The 14,856-nt window shown below is 53.2% G+C and overlaps 7 protein-coding genes across 7 annotated transcripts; 4 read left to right on the top strand and 3 right to left on the bottom strand.

Moving 5' to 3' along the window:
- Nucleotides 1-9: 9 nt before the first annotated feature.
- On the top strand, nucleotides 10-489 carry VTN49DRAFT_4683 (uncharacterized protein; the record flags this gene model as incomplete). The annotated part of the gene is made up of 1 exon (XM_069412656.1): nucleotides 10-489. One exon carries the CDS (start codon nucleotides 10-12, stop codon nucleotides 487-489), a length of 480 nt encoding a protein of 159 aa, XP_069267878.1.
- Nucleotides 490-608: 119 nt separating this feature from the next.
- On the bottom strand, nucleotides 609-4,215 carry VTN49DRAFT_4682 (uncharacterized protein; the record flags this gene model as incomplete). Its single annotated transcript, XM_069412655.1, has 3 exons — nucleotides 609-1,582; nucleotides 1,630-3,585; nucleotides 3,654-4,215. The coding sequence occupies 3 exons, from the start codon at nucleotides 4,213-4,215 to the stop codon at nucleotides 609-611; spliced, it is 3,492 nt and encodes a 1,163-aa protein (XP_069267877.1).
- An 860-nt stretch (nucleotides 4,216-5,075) lies between these two features.
- VTN49DRAFT_4681 (60S ribosomal protein eL15) lies at nucleotides 5,076-6,093 on the bottom strand (the record flags this gene model as incomplete). The annotated part of the gene is made up of 4 exons (XM_069412654.1): nucleotides 5,076-5,216; nucleotides 5,274-5,500; nucleotides 5,581-5,737; nucleotides 6,007-6,093. 4 exons carry the CDS (start codon nucleotides 6,091-6,093, stop codon nucleotides 5,076-5,078), a joined length of 612 nt encoding a protein of 203 aa, XP_069267876.1.
- Nucleotides 6,094-6,746: 653 nt separating this feature from the next.
- On the top strand, nucleotides 6,747-6,989 carry VTN49DRAFT_4680 (uncharacterized protein; the record flags this gene model as incomplete). The annotated part of the gene is made up of 1 exon (XM_069412653.1): nucleotides 6,747-6,989. The coding sequence occupies one exon, from the start codon at nucleotides 6,747-6,749 to the stop codon at nucleotides 6,987-6,989; it is 243 nt and encodes an 80-aa protein (XP_069267875.1).
- A 41-nt stretch (nucleotides 6,990-7,030) lies between these two features.
- VTN49DRAFT_4679 (uncharacterized protein) lies at nucleotides 7,031-8,238 on the bottom strand (the record flags this gene model as incomplete). The annotated part of the gene is made up of 4 exons (XM_069412651.1): nucleotides 7,031-7,224; nucleotides 7,277-7,589; nucleotides 7,646-7,992; nucleotides 8,046-8,238. The coding sequence occupies 4 exons, from the start codon at nucleotides 8,236-8,238 to the stop codon at nucleotides 7,031-7,033; spliced, it is 1,047 nt and encodes a 348-aa protein (XP_069267874.1).
- A 2,139-nt stretch (nucleotides 8,239-10,377) lies between these two features.
- On the top strand, nucleotides 10,378-12,159 carry VTN49DRAFT_4678 (uncharacterized protein; the record flags this gene model as incomplete). Its single annotated transcript, XM_069412650.1, has 1 exon — nucleotides 10,378-12,159. The coding sequence occupies one exon, from the start codon at nucleotides 10,378-10,380 to the stop codon at nucleotides 12,157-12,159; it is 1,782 nt and encodes a 593-aa protein (XP_069267873.1).
- A 1,753-nt stretch (nucleotides 12,160-13,912) lies between these two features.
- VTN49DRAFT_4677 (uncharacterized protein) lies at nucleotides 13,913-14,847 on the top strand (the record flags this gene model as incomplete). Its single annotated transcript, XM_069412649.1, has 2 exons — nucleotides 13,913-14,325; nucleotides 14,394-14,847. 2 exons carry the CDS (start codon nucleotides 13,913-13,915, stop codon nucleotides 14,845-14,847), a joined length of 867 nt encoding a protein of 288 aa, XP_069267872.1.
- Nucleotides 14,848-14,856: the final 9 nt, after the last annotated feature.

The following is a 14,856-nucleotide window of genomic DNA, read 5'->3' as shown; positions in this document are numbered from 1 at the left end:
GAGAACGAAATGACCACGCAAACACCCTCCCAATTATCCTCCCCACACACCCTCCGCTCTCTCTACCGTTCTCTCCTCCGAGAACTCCCTCGCCATAACCATCACCTCCAACAACAATCGACACAACCAGCACAACAACAACAACAACAAGAAAAAGTGCGCCGAGGAGGGCGATTACTCAGCAACCCTACTCCTCTCCAAAAACGAATCCGCACACATTTCTCTCCGTCCGAAACGTCGACGACGACAATTGAAGGGAACAACAAGAGAGAAAGGAAGATTCAGCTCGCTCAGCAGATTCTGACATATACCCGCGCGCAACGGACCTATGTCGAGCTCCTCGAACGGTATAACCCCGGCTGGACGGATGTGGATCAGCAGGAGAGGGTGCGGTTGACGGCGAGAAGAGTTGGGATGGATATGCCGATTACGGTCGACCAGCAGCAGCAGCAAAATCAAGGGAATGGTGGAAAGGAGGGATCGTCGTGATTGGAATACTAGTTACTACTGTGTATATTGAGCTTTTGGGTAGAGGTGGCGTTGGAATTGTGTTTTATAACTGTATGATAGGTTAGATTGTTCCCGATATGATTAGAATAGATCAATGATCATCGTAATCCAAATCCTTCACTTTCTTCCACGGCTCTCCAGATTTTCTTCTCTAGTGCTTCCCGCGTGCGGTAGCGGAAGAGGCTGAGTTTGTTGAAACAGGTGTGAGCGATTGGGAATCGGCCTTCGTCGTTGCCCAGACATGCGATTTGGATGACCAGGCTGCTTGCCCCCGTCGCCGGGATGCGGTCACTGCCCGTGATGAACGAGAGGAGTCTCCGCTGCTGCGTCGCCGGGGCGGCAGCAAAGATATCCCAAAACCATCGCACCGTGTCATCATCGGGCTCCTTCTCCTTCTCCTTCCCCCTTGATGACTCGTGATTGTCCCCCCAGTTTTCGTAGACTGCTACCGCCCGCAGCGCCTCTACGTCCACCCCCTCGTCTGCTTGCGATCCCCGCACCATCAGTTCAATCTCCTCCGGACGGAACAGTGATAGCGCGCTGCCGCCACACACCGTGAAGAACCCGCGTTTGAACGGCTCGAACTGCCGCTGCACCGCCGTGTCCAGCAGGTACGTCACGTACAGCTGCACGAATTCCTGCCGGTTGGCGTTAGTCACCGCACGGGTTTCACCCCCTGGGCAGAGCGGGACAGTTAGATTTTCACCGTAGCGGGAAACCACCGCTACAAAGTTTGTGTTGAAGGTTTCTTCAACGTCACCTTCGTATTCCAGCAGCGCGCGTAGGCCCTTGGCCAGCATGGGCCGGTATTCGGCGAGGTCATCGAGGCTGCTTACGTAGTAGTGTTGCTGCGGTCGAGGTATCGCGTGCGGCGAGCTGGACGGTGCGCTGGGTGGCGGAGCCCCTGCCAGTAGCTTTTTGAAGGTAAACGACGGCAGGGCAACGTCCAGGATAGTTGAGTTGTAAATGGCCAGCCCGAACAGTACCCCAACTAGGAAAAACTGCTCTGATGACTCCAGGCAGAATGGGTTAAAGTAGCACAGGTGCGAGTCTTCGTCGTACACGAACAGCCCTTGCCATAGTCAGCACCATCCAGGACTATTGCGTCAACAAACATACCATGATTTGGATCAAACACCTCTCGAACCAACAGCAGAAACCATTCCTTGCGAAGACCCCCTGCATCAACGCCCTCTTCGCCAACAAACTCGATTCTCAGTCCCTTCTTGATCTCCTCCTGGCCCGCACCCACGACTTCGCTCACCCCTCGCAGGCTGTCTTCAATGAGGCATTCCCGCCGCACTTTCAAATGGAGATACTGACTCACAGACTTGTGGTTCAGTATACTGTCGAAGAAGGCCTCCCGGGCCTTGAGCGCCATCTGCCGCCGTGCTTCATGCTCCAAAATCCGGCTCTTGGCTGAGATACTCAGGAGAAACGGGTACTGGCAGAACGAAAACCGCCCATCCCGCGCCTCCCAGACTTCGAAGTCAGCCACGAGGTCAGAGTAGTCTAGGAGACTGTTATAGAATCGGCTGACGGGAAGCACAGCGCCATGGCCAGATTTTCTGCCACTCCGCCGGCGATCCGCATTGGCATTGTTCGCCGCAAAGAGCAATGACATCACACGAGCAGCAGCACGAACTTGCCAATCTTCACTGTACACAATTCCCCGGCCGTCGTCTTCGCCCTTCTTTTGCTGAGGCCGCGCATTCAGCGCCGCGTGGAGCTGCGCGGGCGAGCTCTCAATAGTACCCGACAGGCTCGGCACCAATCCCCCGGTCGGTTCAAACGACTCGCTGCGACGATTACCGCGCTGCCGAGTCAGCCGATACGTGATAAAGCTACCAACGAGATCAACCAGCCGCTCAAACTCAGACTCTGGATACCGAGAAAACCATCCCACAAGATACTGATGGCAATCATTGGGCAAGTTCCCCAATAGACCCAAGATCCTCTTGATGATCCCGGAATGGCGACCAAGTCCTCCAGGTTTGAGTCTCTCTTTTCGCCCATTGCGTAGCCTGCTAAAGTTGGGAACTTCTGTTCTTCCAGTCGTACAATCTATGGATTCGGTTTGTTGCAAAGCAGACGGGTACAGCAGTGGATTGGCAAGCAGAATGAGAAGGAACCGAATGTCATCGGGACGTTGTAACGGACGACGGGGGCGTGTCAGCAAGTCTTCCGTCGCCTTCAGCAATGTACGCCGGATGTGTGCCCGTGCTTCGGCAATCTCCTTTTCCAAACTTGCCATGTCACATGCCATAACAGGCTTATCATCAACCATTGTGGTCAACATACTCCTCCAGGCCTCTCCCGCATGGATGACCAGCCGATACCACTCAAAGACTTCGGCCCAGTCAATTCGCGGACTCTTGGTACTCATACGCGTTTTGGTCGGGACAACGACCCGCTCATCGAGACTAGCGTCCTTTAGATCGTGGCGGCGAGGCCGGCCTCCGGTCCACCACGAGGAATTCTCCGCAATGTCCCCTAGTAATAGCAGCTTCGGATCAAGCACGTCAAACCCTGACGCCTCTTGCGTTGTAGTTTGCTGAGGTGACTCGCGTCTCTGTGTCGTCAAACTCTCACTGACAGTACGTCGAGGTGGACCAGGGGTCATGAAGGATCGATTCAAGCATTCGCAGCCAGTAAATGACATGATAATATACTCTTCCAATGGTCGGAACAGTGACGGACGACTTTCTGTGTATTCCTCATGCCCATTGCCTCGGTGACCATTGGCCTGACGAGCTGAGCCCCTAGCCTCCGGCGAGCGATCCCGTCGCAGCGGTGGCGTGTCCGACGCCGAGCGTAACCTCATCCTGCCATCTTTCCGTTCCATGGATGGGCCCGCCGCCGGAAATCTCCGGTCTGGAAGATTGGTCGGACTGAGCAATGCCTGCGGACCAGCCGATCGCCCGGAATCGCCATTCTGCCTAGGGCCACCGGGGGAATGAGCGCGACGAACGGTGGTAGACTGCGGTGCACGACGACCGTTCAGACGAGCCTGTAAGAAACTTGACAGACACTGATCGATCAAAGCCCGGGTTTTCTCTATGGACAGTGGAGTTGCTACGCATACTATGAGCATCAGACAAAGCAAATTGCCGCGTCATTTGCGACACATATCAGTAGCCTACCTGGGAGGGAGGACTTGGATGGTCCATCTTTCGGAAGTGGAGCTGGTGCATCATTCTTATCAGGTACTACATCGGGCCCAACCCTCGGATGCGGCTCCAAATCGCTGACGGTCAAGCAAACCATGCATCGATAAACCTTATGATTCCTCGGCCACCGCACGGTCGAATTGCACGCCATGCATTTGCCTGTCACAGTATCCTCCGCCGGTATGCTTCGCTTTCTCGAGCTCGCCGCCGCCTGCAGTGCGGGAATATGCACGCCATCATCGTCACTATCATCGTCGGACGACTGTAGGAATTCCTGGTGGGACAGCTTCCGTTCCTTCTTCATGCCACTGGCCAGAAACGACGGGAAGGGCTGGCTGAGGGAGCGCGTATGCGTGCGGCGCCGATTGCCGTTTCCCGGCGGAGGGATCATCACGGGGACAACATGACTGAGGGGCACCTGGTCATTGCTGACAACATCATCGTAAGGTGATGGCCGCGTGGATGGGTGGTGCTGTTGAGCTGATTGAAATGGGTGCGACAGAAAGCGGGAAGACCACGACGGCATAAGGACCATTCAAACGTATTTCACTTTTTTTCTTTCCGTTTTGCTGCGCCGGTCACTCTGCGCTGAATAAGAGAGTACGTAGATCAGACGACCAAGGAATCAGGATGTTGAAGCGGAGAATGCGAAGGGAATTCTCGGTCGTAGCCCCAGCATGCACGCTAATATAAACTGCTAGCAAATGCGTCCCTTTCGCACAACGGAATAACGAGACTCTGAAGTCGTCTATGCGCTGGGAGAGCGGTTTCGATGAGCTCGTGACGGAGCTATCCAAAGGGGGGATGGATTGGGTATCAGTCGGGGACCAGCCCGGAGTCAAGAATAAATATACGATTTCAATTAGAACCGGCTTTTATAATTAAAGATCAGAGTGCTCCAGGAACTCAGATTGCGCGGAAATCGAATCATGAGCGACTGGCCTGTTCACAATGGCATTCTGTACGGAAAATGGAGCCGGGGTTGATGTGCCAGTGGGTAGTAGCTAGAGTGCCGGATACGGAACTGATACCGTATCGTAATACAATCGTCGGTGGACAAGGTTCGGCAAATGGAGTCGAGGAAAACAATGGCGAGGAAAAGGCCAACCACATGCTTGTGAAAAGAGAATTTTGAAACTGCGGCTGTAATCTGCCTAGTGCTGACTCGTCTGAGCATGTCAAGGCTGATTGGCATTCTGCTTTTACCAATTGGCACCAATATTAGGCTCCGATGGAATTGAGAATCTAGACTCATGGCAATTATGGATACGTCGCTAACACTCGTTCGATTGACCATCATGAATTTTTCTAATCCGGAAAAGAAACCACTGCCACAATATGCACACTGCAGCTGCAATACCCTCCGAAGGCGCCCAACTAAACCCCATACATCGTCTAACGGTATCGCCAGAACTTCTGGGTGTTGAGCCGCTTCCAGTTGTGTCGGCGGCCCTTCCGGGTCTTGTTGAAGCGGTGGCCCTTCTGGATACCACGAGACTTCTTGCCGATCGAAGTAAGACCACGGGCTTCGCGGTGCTGGGGTCAAGTTAGCAAAATGATATCCACGTCACGCACGCATCTTAGGAAACAAACCTTGTGCACAGGCTTGCAGATCCAGTTGATACGAGGATCACGGCGGATAGCCTTGTGCTGGGGATCCACGAGGATAACCTCGTAGTACTTGTAGGTCGAGTCCTGGTTGATCCAGTACGAGTTCAGGACACGCAGGTTGCTGCAGCGGCGACCAACACGCTCCTCGGCAGTGGCACGCAGAGAGCGCTGGTACTTGAGCTGGTTAACACCCTGGTTGGTCGGCTTGCCTGTTCACATCGTGATAATACATCAGCAAATTCTGCTTCCTCCCTCGTCGAGCCGTCCAGGGGGCAAAGATCCAACGTACCGTAAGTGGCACCCTTGGGCACGGGCCTCTTGCGACCACCGCGGCGAACACGAACGCGGTAGATGACGTAGCCCTGCTTAGCCTTGTAGCCGAGGCGGCGGGCCTTGTCGGGGCGCGATGGGCGGGAAGCTCGGTGGATGACATTGAGTTGACGGAGCTATATTAATGCACTCTCAGCAATGTTCAACGAGTGTATAGCAAGACACAGCAAGCAAATGGAGCAATATTTGCATTGCGTGCCACGTCCACCTTGCCGGGATCGATCGATCGATCGAACCGACCGCGCCCAAAAGCCAATTCCCCGAACATTCAACGGATCTTGGTATTCTGGTACTGTGGTCGTGGCGAGTTCGTCTCGTATTCTCACCCGGCGAGGCTTGCGACAATGCAACGCTCAAGAAGGGTCGACTCATTGGGAATTCTCACCTCCCAGCAACGGACGCGGAGCAAGAAGCGCATCACATCGGACTGCTTCTTCCGATGGAGCTCTTCAACATACTTTAGGGCACCCATCTGAGTGAAATGGTCAATTCTGAGTTGTTCGGAGAGCAATTGATTCCAAGGGGTCACGACTGCAACGTACCTTGACGGCTTGACCTCCTCGTCGAAGACTCTGGTCGGTCGCTGCTTGAACGAAAAAGTTGCACGTCGAGAGAAGCCGCCAACTTGTGTGTGGGACGCACGGGAATTAGGCGAGCTTGGCGGGCCGGCGCACCAGCCACACAAGCCACATATTACATCATCATCATAATGTGGCTGGTGAAGGTCTTGGCATTCCATTTCCACAGCTTTGGCGATTCGCCGAATTCTCCGATCATATCATGCCGAAGACCAGGATGTGCTCAGAGATCTGCATTCAACGTCCAAACAACAAATCTTGAATAATAGCCCTGTAAATGCTTTTCCCCTGATGCATGGATATGGCCAATGGTGGGCCCGTTTGGTAATTAGGAGAATATCCCGATGTGTTTGATATGTATCGCAGGCCAATTTGGCCTACATGGTGCAGACCCTAGGTTACTTCATAGTGCACACCATCAAGAGGACTCTGATTATGACGCGTCCTGTTGAAAAGATACAGGCCTCGACGCCGCCACGCCAGGCATATTATTAATTCAAAAGATACCTTGGTGTCGAGGGCTTCAAACCGTCCAATCAAAATAGCCATGTTGTTTCATGTTTCTCAAGGTCCCCATCGAGAGCAGATGAATATATACAGAAAAGGCCAGCCTCATCGGCTGTACAAGTCTTCCGTTCTATTTCCCTGCAATTTCGTTTCTAACAAATTCAAACGAATCCATAATCCTTCTTTCAAAAAGTATGTGCATCGGCGATGTGCAAAGCAAACCAACGCCCGATTTCGCCCAACCCGATCTAAACAGCAAAGAACACGATTATATATGGAATAACGCGTTATTTTGACGTGACCACCCGCCATGGCCAATGTCGATTAATCGAAAACGATGGCCGCCTTGATGGCCTTCTTGGTGCGAATGGCCTCGAGGGCCTCCGCCCACTGTTCGAGCTTGAAAGTCTTGTTGACAATACCCTGAACCTTGACCTTGCCCGAGTCGAGGTAGTCAATGGCAGCCGGGAACTTGTAAGTCTCCGAGAAGGAGCCCAAGATGGTGATCTCGTCGCCGACTGTGCGTTCGTTAGCAGATACCCTGGGAACAAGAATACGAAGATGACGTACAGATCTTGGACGGCGACCAGGAGACGCGGTCCTTGTTGGCATACACGCCGTATACGACGAGCTTACCGCCGCGGCGAACGTAGTTGATGGCGTCCTCAAGGATCTTCGCATTTCCAGTCGCCTCCACGACGATGTCGAAGCCGTACGGGTTCTCCGCCTTGAGCTTCTGGAATTGAGCCTCCGGGTTGGAGCGCGAGAGAGCAACGTATTCGTCACCAGCACCCAGCTGCTTGGCCAGATCCATCTTCAGACCCTCGGGCGCAGCGACAACAACACGGCAGCCGCCATTCTGGCGCAGCATCTGAGCCAGCACCTATACGAACTGGTCAATATGGAATCTAGCAAAAAGTCATGGTAGGTGTGACGAACCAGACCAGTGGGTCCAGCGCCAAACACCAGCACGGAAGAACCCATCTTCGGGGCGATCTTGTCCAGACCGTGAGCAGCGCACGATGCGGGCTCCAGGAGCGTGGCGTCGACGTCAGACAGGTTCTTGATCTTGAAGACGCGACCGGCCGGGTAGGCGCAGTACTCGGCAAATCCTCCATTCATCGTCACGCCATGCGCCTCAAAGTGCTCGCAGAAGAGCTCCTCGCCACGTCGGCAGTAGAAGCACTCGCCGCAGAGTTCGGAGTTATCGGCGACAACGCGATCACCAATCTGGAAGCCCTTGACCTTGGGTCCCACGGCGGCGACAACGCCGACGGTCTCATGGCCTAGAATCGGTCAATTGCAACTCAATGGGCCCTTAGCTAGCTGCGGTGCATACCAGGAATCAGAGGGAACTTGGCCAGGAATTCACCCTCGTGGATGTGCAGATCGGTACCGCAGACACCGCACGCCTTGACCTTGATCAAAACGTCATTGTCCCGCAGAGTCGGAACAGGCACCTCGACAATGCCGAAGGTCTCCGGCTTCTCATAGCGGAGAGCCTTCATCGTCTTGGGAACGTTGGCAGCCATGGCTATCGGATGGTCAAAGCAATATCTCCTCTAACAACAAGAAAGAAAGAACACAAGAAGCAATTGAAGGCACAGAACGAAGATGGGCAATTTGTACGGGCAATGGCAATGAGAATACAGAACTGGGAGAGCCTGAGAGGGATCTCCCCATTTTATAATCGTTATCGCCGCCGCGATCGCTATGCTACTAGTGAATAGTGGGGGGCTCCCAGCAGGTTCATTCTTCTCCAAGAATGGGGTTCGATGGAGTTCCAATCCGCTAGTGAGATGCCAGTCACGGCCATGACTAACTTTTTACAGTGGGCTGGATTGGCGATGAAAACGGAGCGATAGCCCGCTGTCTGGAGAATGCTTGATTAATGGCAATTACGGAATACTTCCGTCCTCGGACAGTGGACGGAGTCCAAAAGAGCTCTCAGCCCCAGAACCCGACGATGAGTAAGAAGACCCAAGGCGTTGGCGGTGAGATTAATAATGGAGCTGGTGGGCTTACTATTCTGGACCAGCTCCTGCCGGCCGGCCACTCAGTGGGCAGTCCGGCTGGGAGCAGCCCCTGGAAATGCTGCAGTTTCCCATGTTCTGGATCGCTTCTGGGCTTCGAACGCCAAAAATAAAGTGCGTCACCTGACCTTCAGAAATTTTTTTTCTCCCGATCGGAAGGACCCACGTAATCCGCCCTGGCCCCAAAATACATATTTTTTCTTTTTGAAATGCAGAGTGAACAGGTATCCAATCCTTCGAGAACGAGGGGCCACGTCGTCACTGCATTACTTAGCTCATTCCTTGCCGGCAAGCTGATACTTATCACTAATCATTACTAACATGCATCCTACGACCAAAAAAAAAAAAAAAAAAAAAAAAAATTAACCTAAAGGACCCCGTACGCTGATTTCTCTTCTCGGCATTTTTCTGCCGTCAACTCCCATCCTTCAATTCCTGACAAGTGGACATGTTGGGACTTGGATCATTATGGGGAACTGACGGTCCATAGCGTAAAACTTAGTCCCTGTGCCCGGTGCCACCACCCCGTAACTCCGTAAAAAGCCTTTGGACGGGTGGAGCGGCATTGCGAATAACCTATACTAACTATGGAGAGCGCGGCAGAGACAAGAACAAGCCGAATGGCTTGGACAGTTTGAGCCGGTGTGTCAAAAGTGATACTGGAGGTGACTCATGTGATGGAGGGGTCACGAGGGCATGAGGATGGCTTGCGATGGCAAAACACAAAAGCCCCAGAATCTTCCAACCTTCGACTCCGTGCATCCTAACACTATCCAAGAGACACGAACTACGTCGTATCAGGATGCAGGACTAATATTCGGTCATGTACTCTGATCTTCCATCTTCCTCGGGCGGCAGCGGCGGCTTGGAACGGGTATCTCATGCCGAGTGTGAACCCGAACTTGGGCAGCATTGCAAACGATCAATCATGATGCGAACGGTTATCTATCAACAAGTGTTTCCTCGTATGCTCTCAGTTGGTAAAATGTTCAACCTAACCCCTGCACTATGATGAACAAGTCCGTGCAAGTACACCGGAGAACTTCCCTCCACAATTCATGCTCGAAAATCGAGACACGAAGCTCGTTCTTGCTTCAAGCCACTAACTTACCTAGGTCCTAGGCACTTGTCAACAACGTCTCCAGCAGCTAATAACCGACAGGTCGATCATCACATGAAGCTTTACCCACCTTTCAGACAAGCCCTAACTGGGGTCACGTGGACCTGTCCCTGTACCCCATACCAAGCCTACTTCGGTAAATCTAAGCGCTCACTTCACAATTGCCTATCTCGGTATGTTCAGATACGCGTACTGTTGAGTGCTGACTCGTGCACTCTGCACGGCAGACTCGAAATCAACATGGTGTCAAAATCTCGCCCAGGGATATGCTCTGACTCGAATTTGATTCGGCAGAGCGCCTCAAACTGCAAGGATTGTATAGGTGTACGTTATTCTGGCTGAGACAGCCGGTGTCGGTTCTCCGTACGAGTACTAGTTTAGCGGCTGCCTAGGAGCGGCACCCTCTTCAGTCCCGAGTTCTTCCTGATTCCTCTGCGAACCTACGTACTCTGTATCCTGTATAATTTCGCAGTTTTCGGAATCACAACTTGCGACTCCACGGCTCACTCTTGCCGAGCATGGCTCGGCCGACCAATTCAACGTTCGCCACCAGCAATAATAATGTCTCAGTGGCCAATAATGCCTCAGTCAACAACATGACCACCTCCGACTCTCCTAGAACTCCCGATGACGAGCAGAAACTTGCAAAGCGCTACGCCGAATTCGGGCCTCTCGGCGATCGCTCCCACCTCTACACGAGCAAACACCTCGGTGGAGAACTGCCGGATCCGATTGTGGACGAGCCGCCCTATTACATCCTCTGGACGACCTACATCAGTTTCCTGATTATCATTTTCCTCGGCCATGTCCGCGATTTCTGTGCTCGATGGTTCCAGCCGCACAAGTACCGATACCTGACGGCCCATGATGGATACGCTCCGCTGTTCTCGGACTACGATAGTTTCTACACGCGCCGTCTCAAGCGACGCATCAATGACTGCTTTGAGCGGCCCACGACGGGCGTGCCGGGGCGCACAATTACGTTGCTCGACCGAACCTCGGATGATAACCTCCATTTCAAGCTGACGGGTACGACGACCCGGACGCTGAACATGAGTTCGTATAATTATTTGGGCTTCGCGCAGTCTGAAGGTCCCTGCGCGGATTTCGTCGAGTCTGTCATTCGTAGAGATGGCATCAGTATGGTTGCGACCCGCGGTGATGCAGCCTCTGAGCTGCACCTTCAGGTAGAGCATGAGATTGCCCGCTTCGTTGGAAAGGAAGCAGCCATGGTGTTCTCGATGGGTTTCGTCACGAATGCGAGCGTCTTCTCCGCCCTCGTGGGCAAGGGGTGCTTGATCCTGTCGGACGAGTACAATCACGCCTCGATTCGGTACGGCGCTCGATCCTCGGGCGCCACGATCCAAGTCTTTAAGCATAACAACATGGCCGATCTGGAAGAGAAACTGCGCCATGCCATCTCTCAAGGTCAGCCGCGGACTCATCGCCCGTGGAAGAAGATCCTCGTGACAGTCGAAGGACTCTACTCGATGGAGGGTACCATGTGCAATCTTCCACGGCTTCTGGCACTCAAGAAGCGCTACCGCTTCTATCTCTACGTCGATGAGGCTCATTCTATCGGCGCTGTCGGACCTCGTGGCCGCGGCGTTTGCGACTTTTTCCGCGTCGATCCGGGCGAGGTTGACATTCTCATGGGAACATTTACCAAATCTTTCGGGGCCAACGGTGGCTACATTGCTGCCTCCCGGGACATCATTGAGAATCTGCGTGCGCGAAATGCTGGGCAGCTCTTTGGTGAGGCCCCAACGCCGCCCGTTCTCGCCCAGATTCTCAGCGCCTTGCGCCAGATTGCGGACGAATCGCCCAACAGCGAGGGCCAGGAGCGTCTGCAGCGAATTGCTTTCAATTGTCGCTATCTGCGTCTCGGTCTCAAGCGGCTTGGGTTCATTGTCTATGGTCACGATGATTCGCCTATTGTCCCTCTCATGCTCTACAACCCTGCCAAAATGGCCGCGTTCTCCCACGCCATGCTCCGCCGAAAGATTTCTGTGGTTGTTATCACCTACCCGGCAACCCCGCTCGAACTCTCACGTGTGCGTTTCTGCGTATCCGCCGCGCACACCAAGGAGGATCTGGACCGTGTGCTGCGCGCATGCGACGAGATTGGAGATGCCTTGCAGCTGAAGTTCTCGACTGGCATATCAGGCGGCATGAAAGAGCCCGTCATCACGCGAGACGTGGACCCGGTGTCGGGCAAGAGAGCCGTCAAGCCGCCACGGTGGAACATCGAGGAAGTCATTGCGAGGGGAGTCAATGATGCGCGGCAGCCTCTCTATTGATGCCTTACGGAAAGGACGAGCGCCTACGAGTTTGATCCACCTCATGACTCACTAATGACGTTGTACGTTTACATCCGCCCCGGGCGGCATTGGATGTGAAACTGCATGACCATGTGCCCCCGGATAGAAGCCCTCTCTGCTATCGCAACGGCCAGTATGGCCTGTGGCTTGTACCTATATATAATTGGCTTCTTCTGTATGATAGAATTAGGCATAGTTAGCTCACTTAATCTTAATACCGAGATGACCTGATCTCAATCAATACTAACTTGAGAAGGCACCGACTTCGATGTCATCGACAGGCCGACATCGAATTAGGCTGCTTACATAACTTCCAAGCTAATCCCGAGCTGGCTAGCCACACCTATTGTGATTGGGGGTTATCATTCTCCTTCTCTCCACAGCTCCATTTCTGCCGTCGGCTATCGCGACAAATGCTGTTTACTCCCTCTACCGTTAGTACTTTCTTTTGGTAGAATGGCCATTCTGGATGCTGGTTTGTATTACGTACAACGTGGACCGGAGACTCCAGCCAGCCTCCAATCCAAAATGAAGGAAAAGGCATCGTCCGCCTGGGATTCGTGTTTCTTCGGCCCAGTTAGGCCTATCATCGATGGTTGATGATCAGGCGTTGTCGTAGTAGCTACTAGGCTCCTGGCCTTACAAGCCAAAAAAGAAGCCCCCTGTGCCCTAAAATCAACAGCTGAGCCTCTCACGAGTACGAGTCCCCCTCCCCCACATTTCAACATCAAAAAGCATGGATCAACCGCCCTTGCCGCTCACACCGCAGTTGTCGCTGCCTCGTCGGTGAATTCTCAGCTCCTCATCACCAATCATGCGATGGTTGGCATGAGCACAGACCCGTTGTCTCGGACAATTTTGCATGACAGCAGCACATGGGGGAGTAGAGAGCAGGATCGAACCAGATCACAAAGGTATAAATAGGGCCTCCGGCCTCATGGCTTGCTCGTCTTCAGTCAACAGCATCATCAAAGGCAATCTGCTTCATCGATACTTCCTACGAGAAACAAGCGTGTCTATCTGATTAAACGTTCAAACATCGCAACCGCCAAAATGAATCCCTGCGACTGCAACTGCTGCTCTGGCACCTGCGACTCCTGCGCCTGCGAGTCGTGCGGCGTGAGTAGATCCTGTTGTCTTCTATCTTTAACCGTTGCGGTGCTGACAATTAAGCAGCATTAAGTTAATCAATCGGCCTTGCATTCGTTGACGGACTTGCTTCAATGTCGTTTGATTCTGGTGAAGACGGGGAATTCGGGTCCTGCCGCTGGATGGACTGGGTCCGTCAACGTCACTTTCGCTGAGGAGGGTCAAGTCCTGATGTTGATGAGTGGTGCTGATAATGTCGGGGTTCGGTGGAAGTACGAGTAGTTCAGCTGGGGTCCTTCGGGTTGTATGCAGATGCTATGTATGTTGACAAGGTTCGCCTTGGGCCACTTTGCGTTGGTGTATCGAAACCCGAACATCCAATGGCATACATAGTATCTTTTTGACACGCAAAAGCGCAGCCTCTTCGTTTTGAAGGAAGCCGTAGCCTCCATAACTGGAGCTGAAGACCAGAGAAGCCCGGATCACGTGATAAAACTGTATACCAGTCTTGGTAAGACTTTAGGGTTAAATTACTCGTAGTTTAGCTCTGCCATTACATTCCTGCGTCATCGAGTTCGCCATCAAGTTATCCCAATCTGTACCCGACAACAGCACGCAGTCCGACAACCAGCTAACGGACAAAATGGTCAAACCACTCACCTTCAAAGGCGACAAGCCCAAGAAACGGAAACGCCGCGATCCGACCGACGACGAGCAACAACATCGAGAATCCAAGTCCGCTCGCAGCGATCCAACTCGCCCTAACGATACTAGTACCGCTGACGACGATGCAGCGGCAGTCGCGACTGCAGATGATCAGAGTTGGGTTTCTGCCGATGTTCCCAGTGATATTAATGGGCCTGTCTTGATTGTGTTGCCATCTGATCCGCCGACGTGCCTCGCATGCGACGCGCATGGTAAAGTATTTGCCAGCGAGGTGGAGAACATGATCGAAGGGGATCCGCGGACGGCAGAACCGCATGATGTGCGGCAGGTATGGGTTGCGACCAAGGTTGTGGGGACGGAGAGTATTAGCTTTAAGGGTCATCATGGGAAGTACGTTTTCTGCCTCTTGCTGTCTGCGTTCGAAAAAAAGCAAGGATACTGACAGACTGCTTTTGTAGATATCTGAGTTGCGATAAAAACGGTATCCTGAGCGCAAACGCAAACGCTATTTCCACATTCGAGTCCTTCCGCGTCATCCAACCACCAGATACGCCGGGGATGTTCGCACTGCAGACGCGCGCTGGTGGCGACGACGGCGACACATTCATAACCGTGAAGGACAATGCGTCTGGGAAGTCATCTACCGCCGTGGAGATTCGAGGCGATGCCACGAGTATCGCGTTCGAATCGACGCTACGGATCCGGATGCAGGCGCGTTACAAGCCCAAGGTTAAGGCGACCAAGGAAAGTAAAGCATGGGAGAAGATCACGCGCAGGGAACTTGAAGCCGCGGTGGGGAGAAGATTGGAAGAGCATGAGGTGAAGCGCCTCAAGCGGGCGAGGAAGGAGGGGAATTATCATGAGGAGGTGCTGGATATGAGGGCGCGTGGGAAGCATGATAAATACGCCTGATAGATGACT

Source organism: Thermomyces lanuginosus (assembly GCF_041956635.1).
Source record: "Thermomyces lanuginosus strain ATCC 200065 unplaced genomic scaffold VTN49scaffold_31, whole genome shotgun sequence".
NCBI lineage: Eukaryota > Fungi > Ascomycota > Eurotiomycetes > Eurotiales > Trichocomaceae > Thermomyces > Thermomyces lanuginosus.
This window is presented reverse-complemented; position numbering and strand designations above follow the sequence as displayed.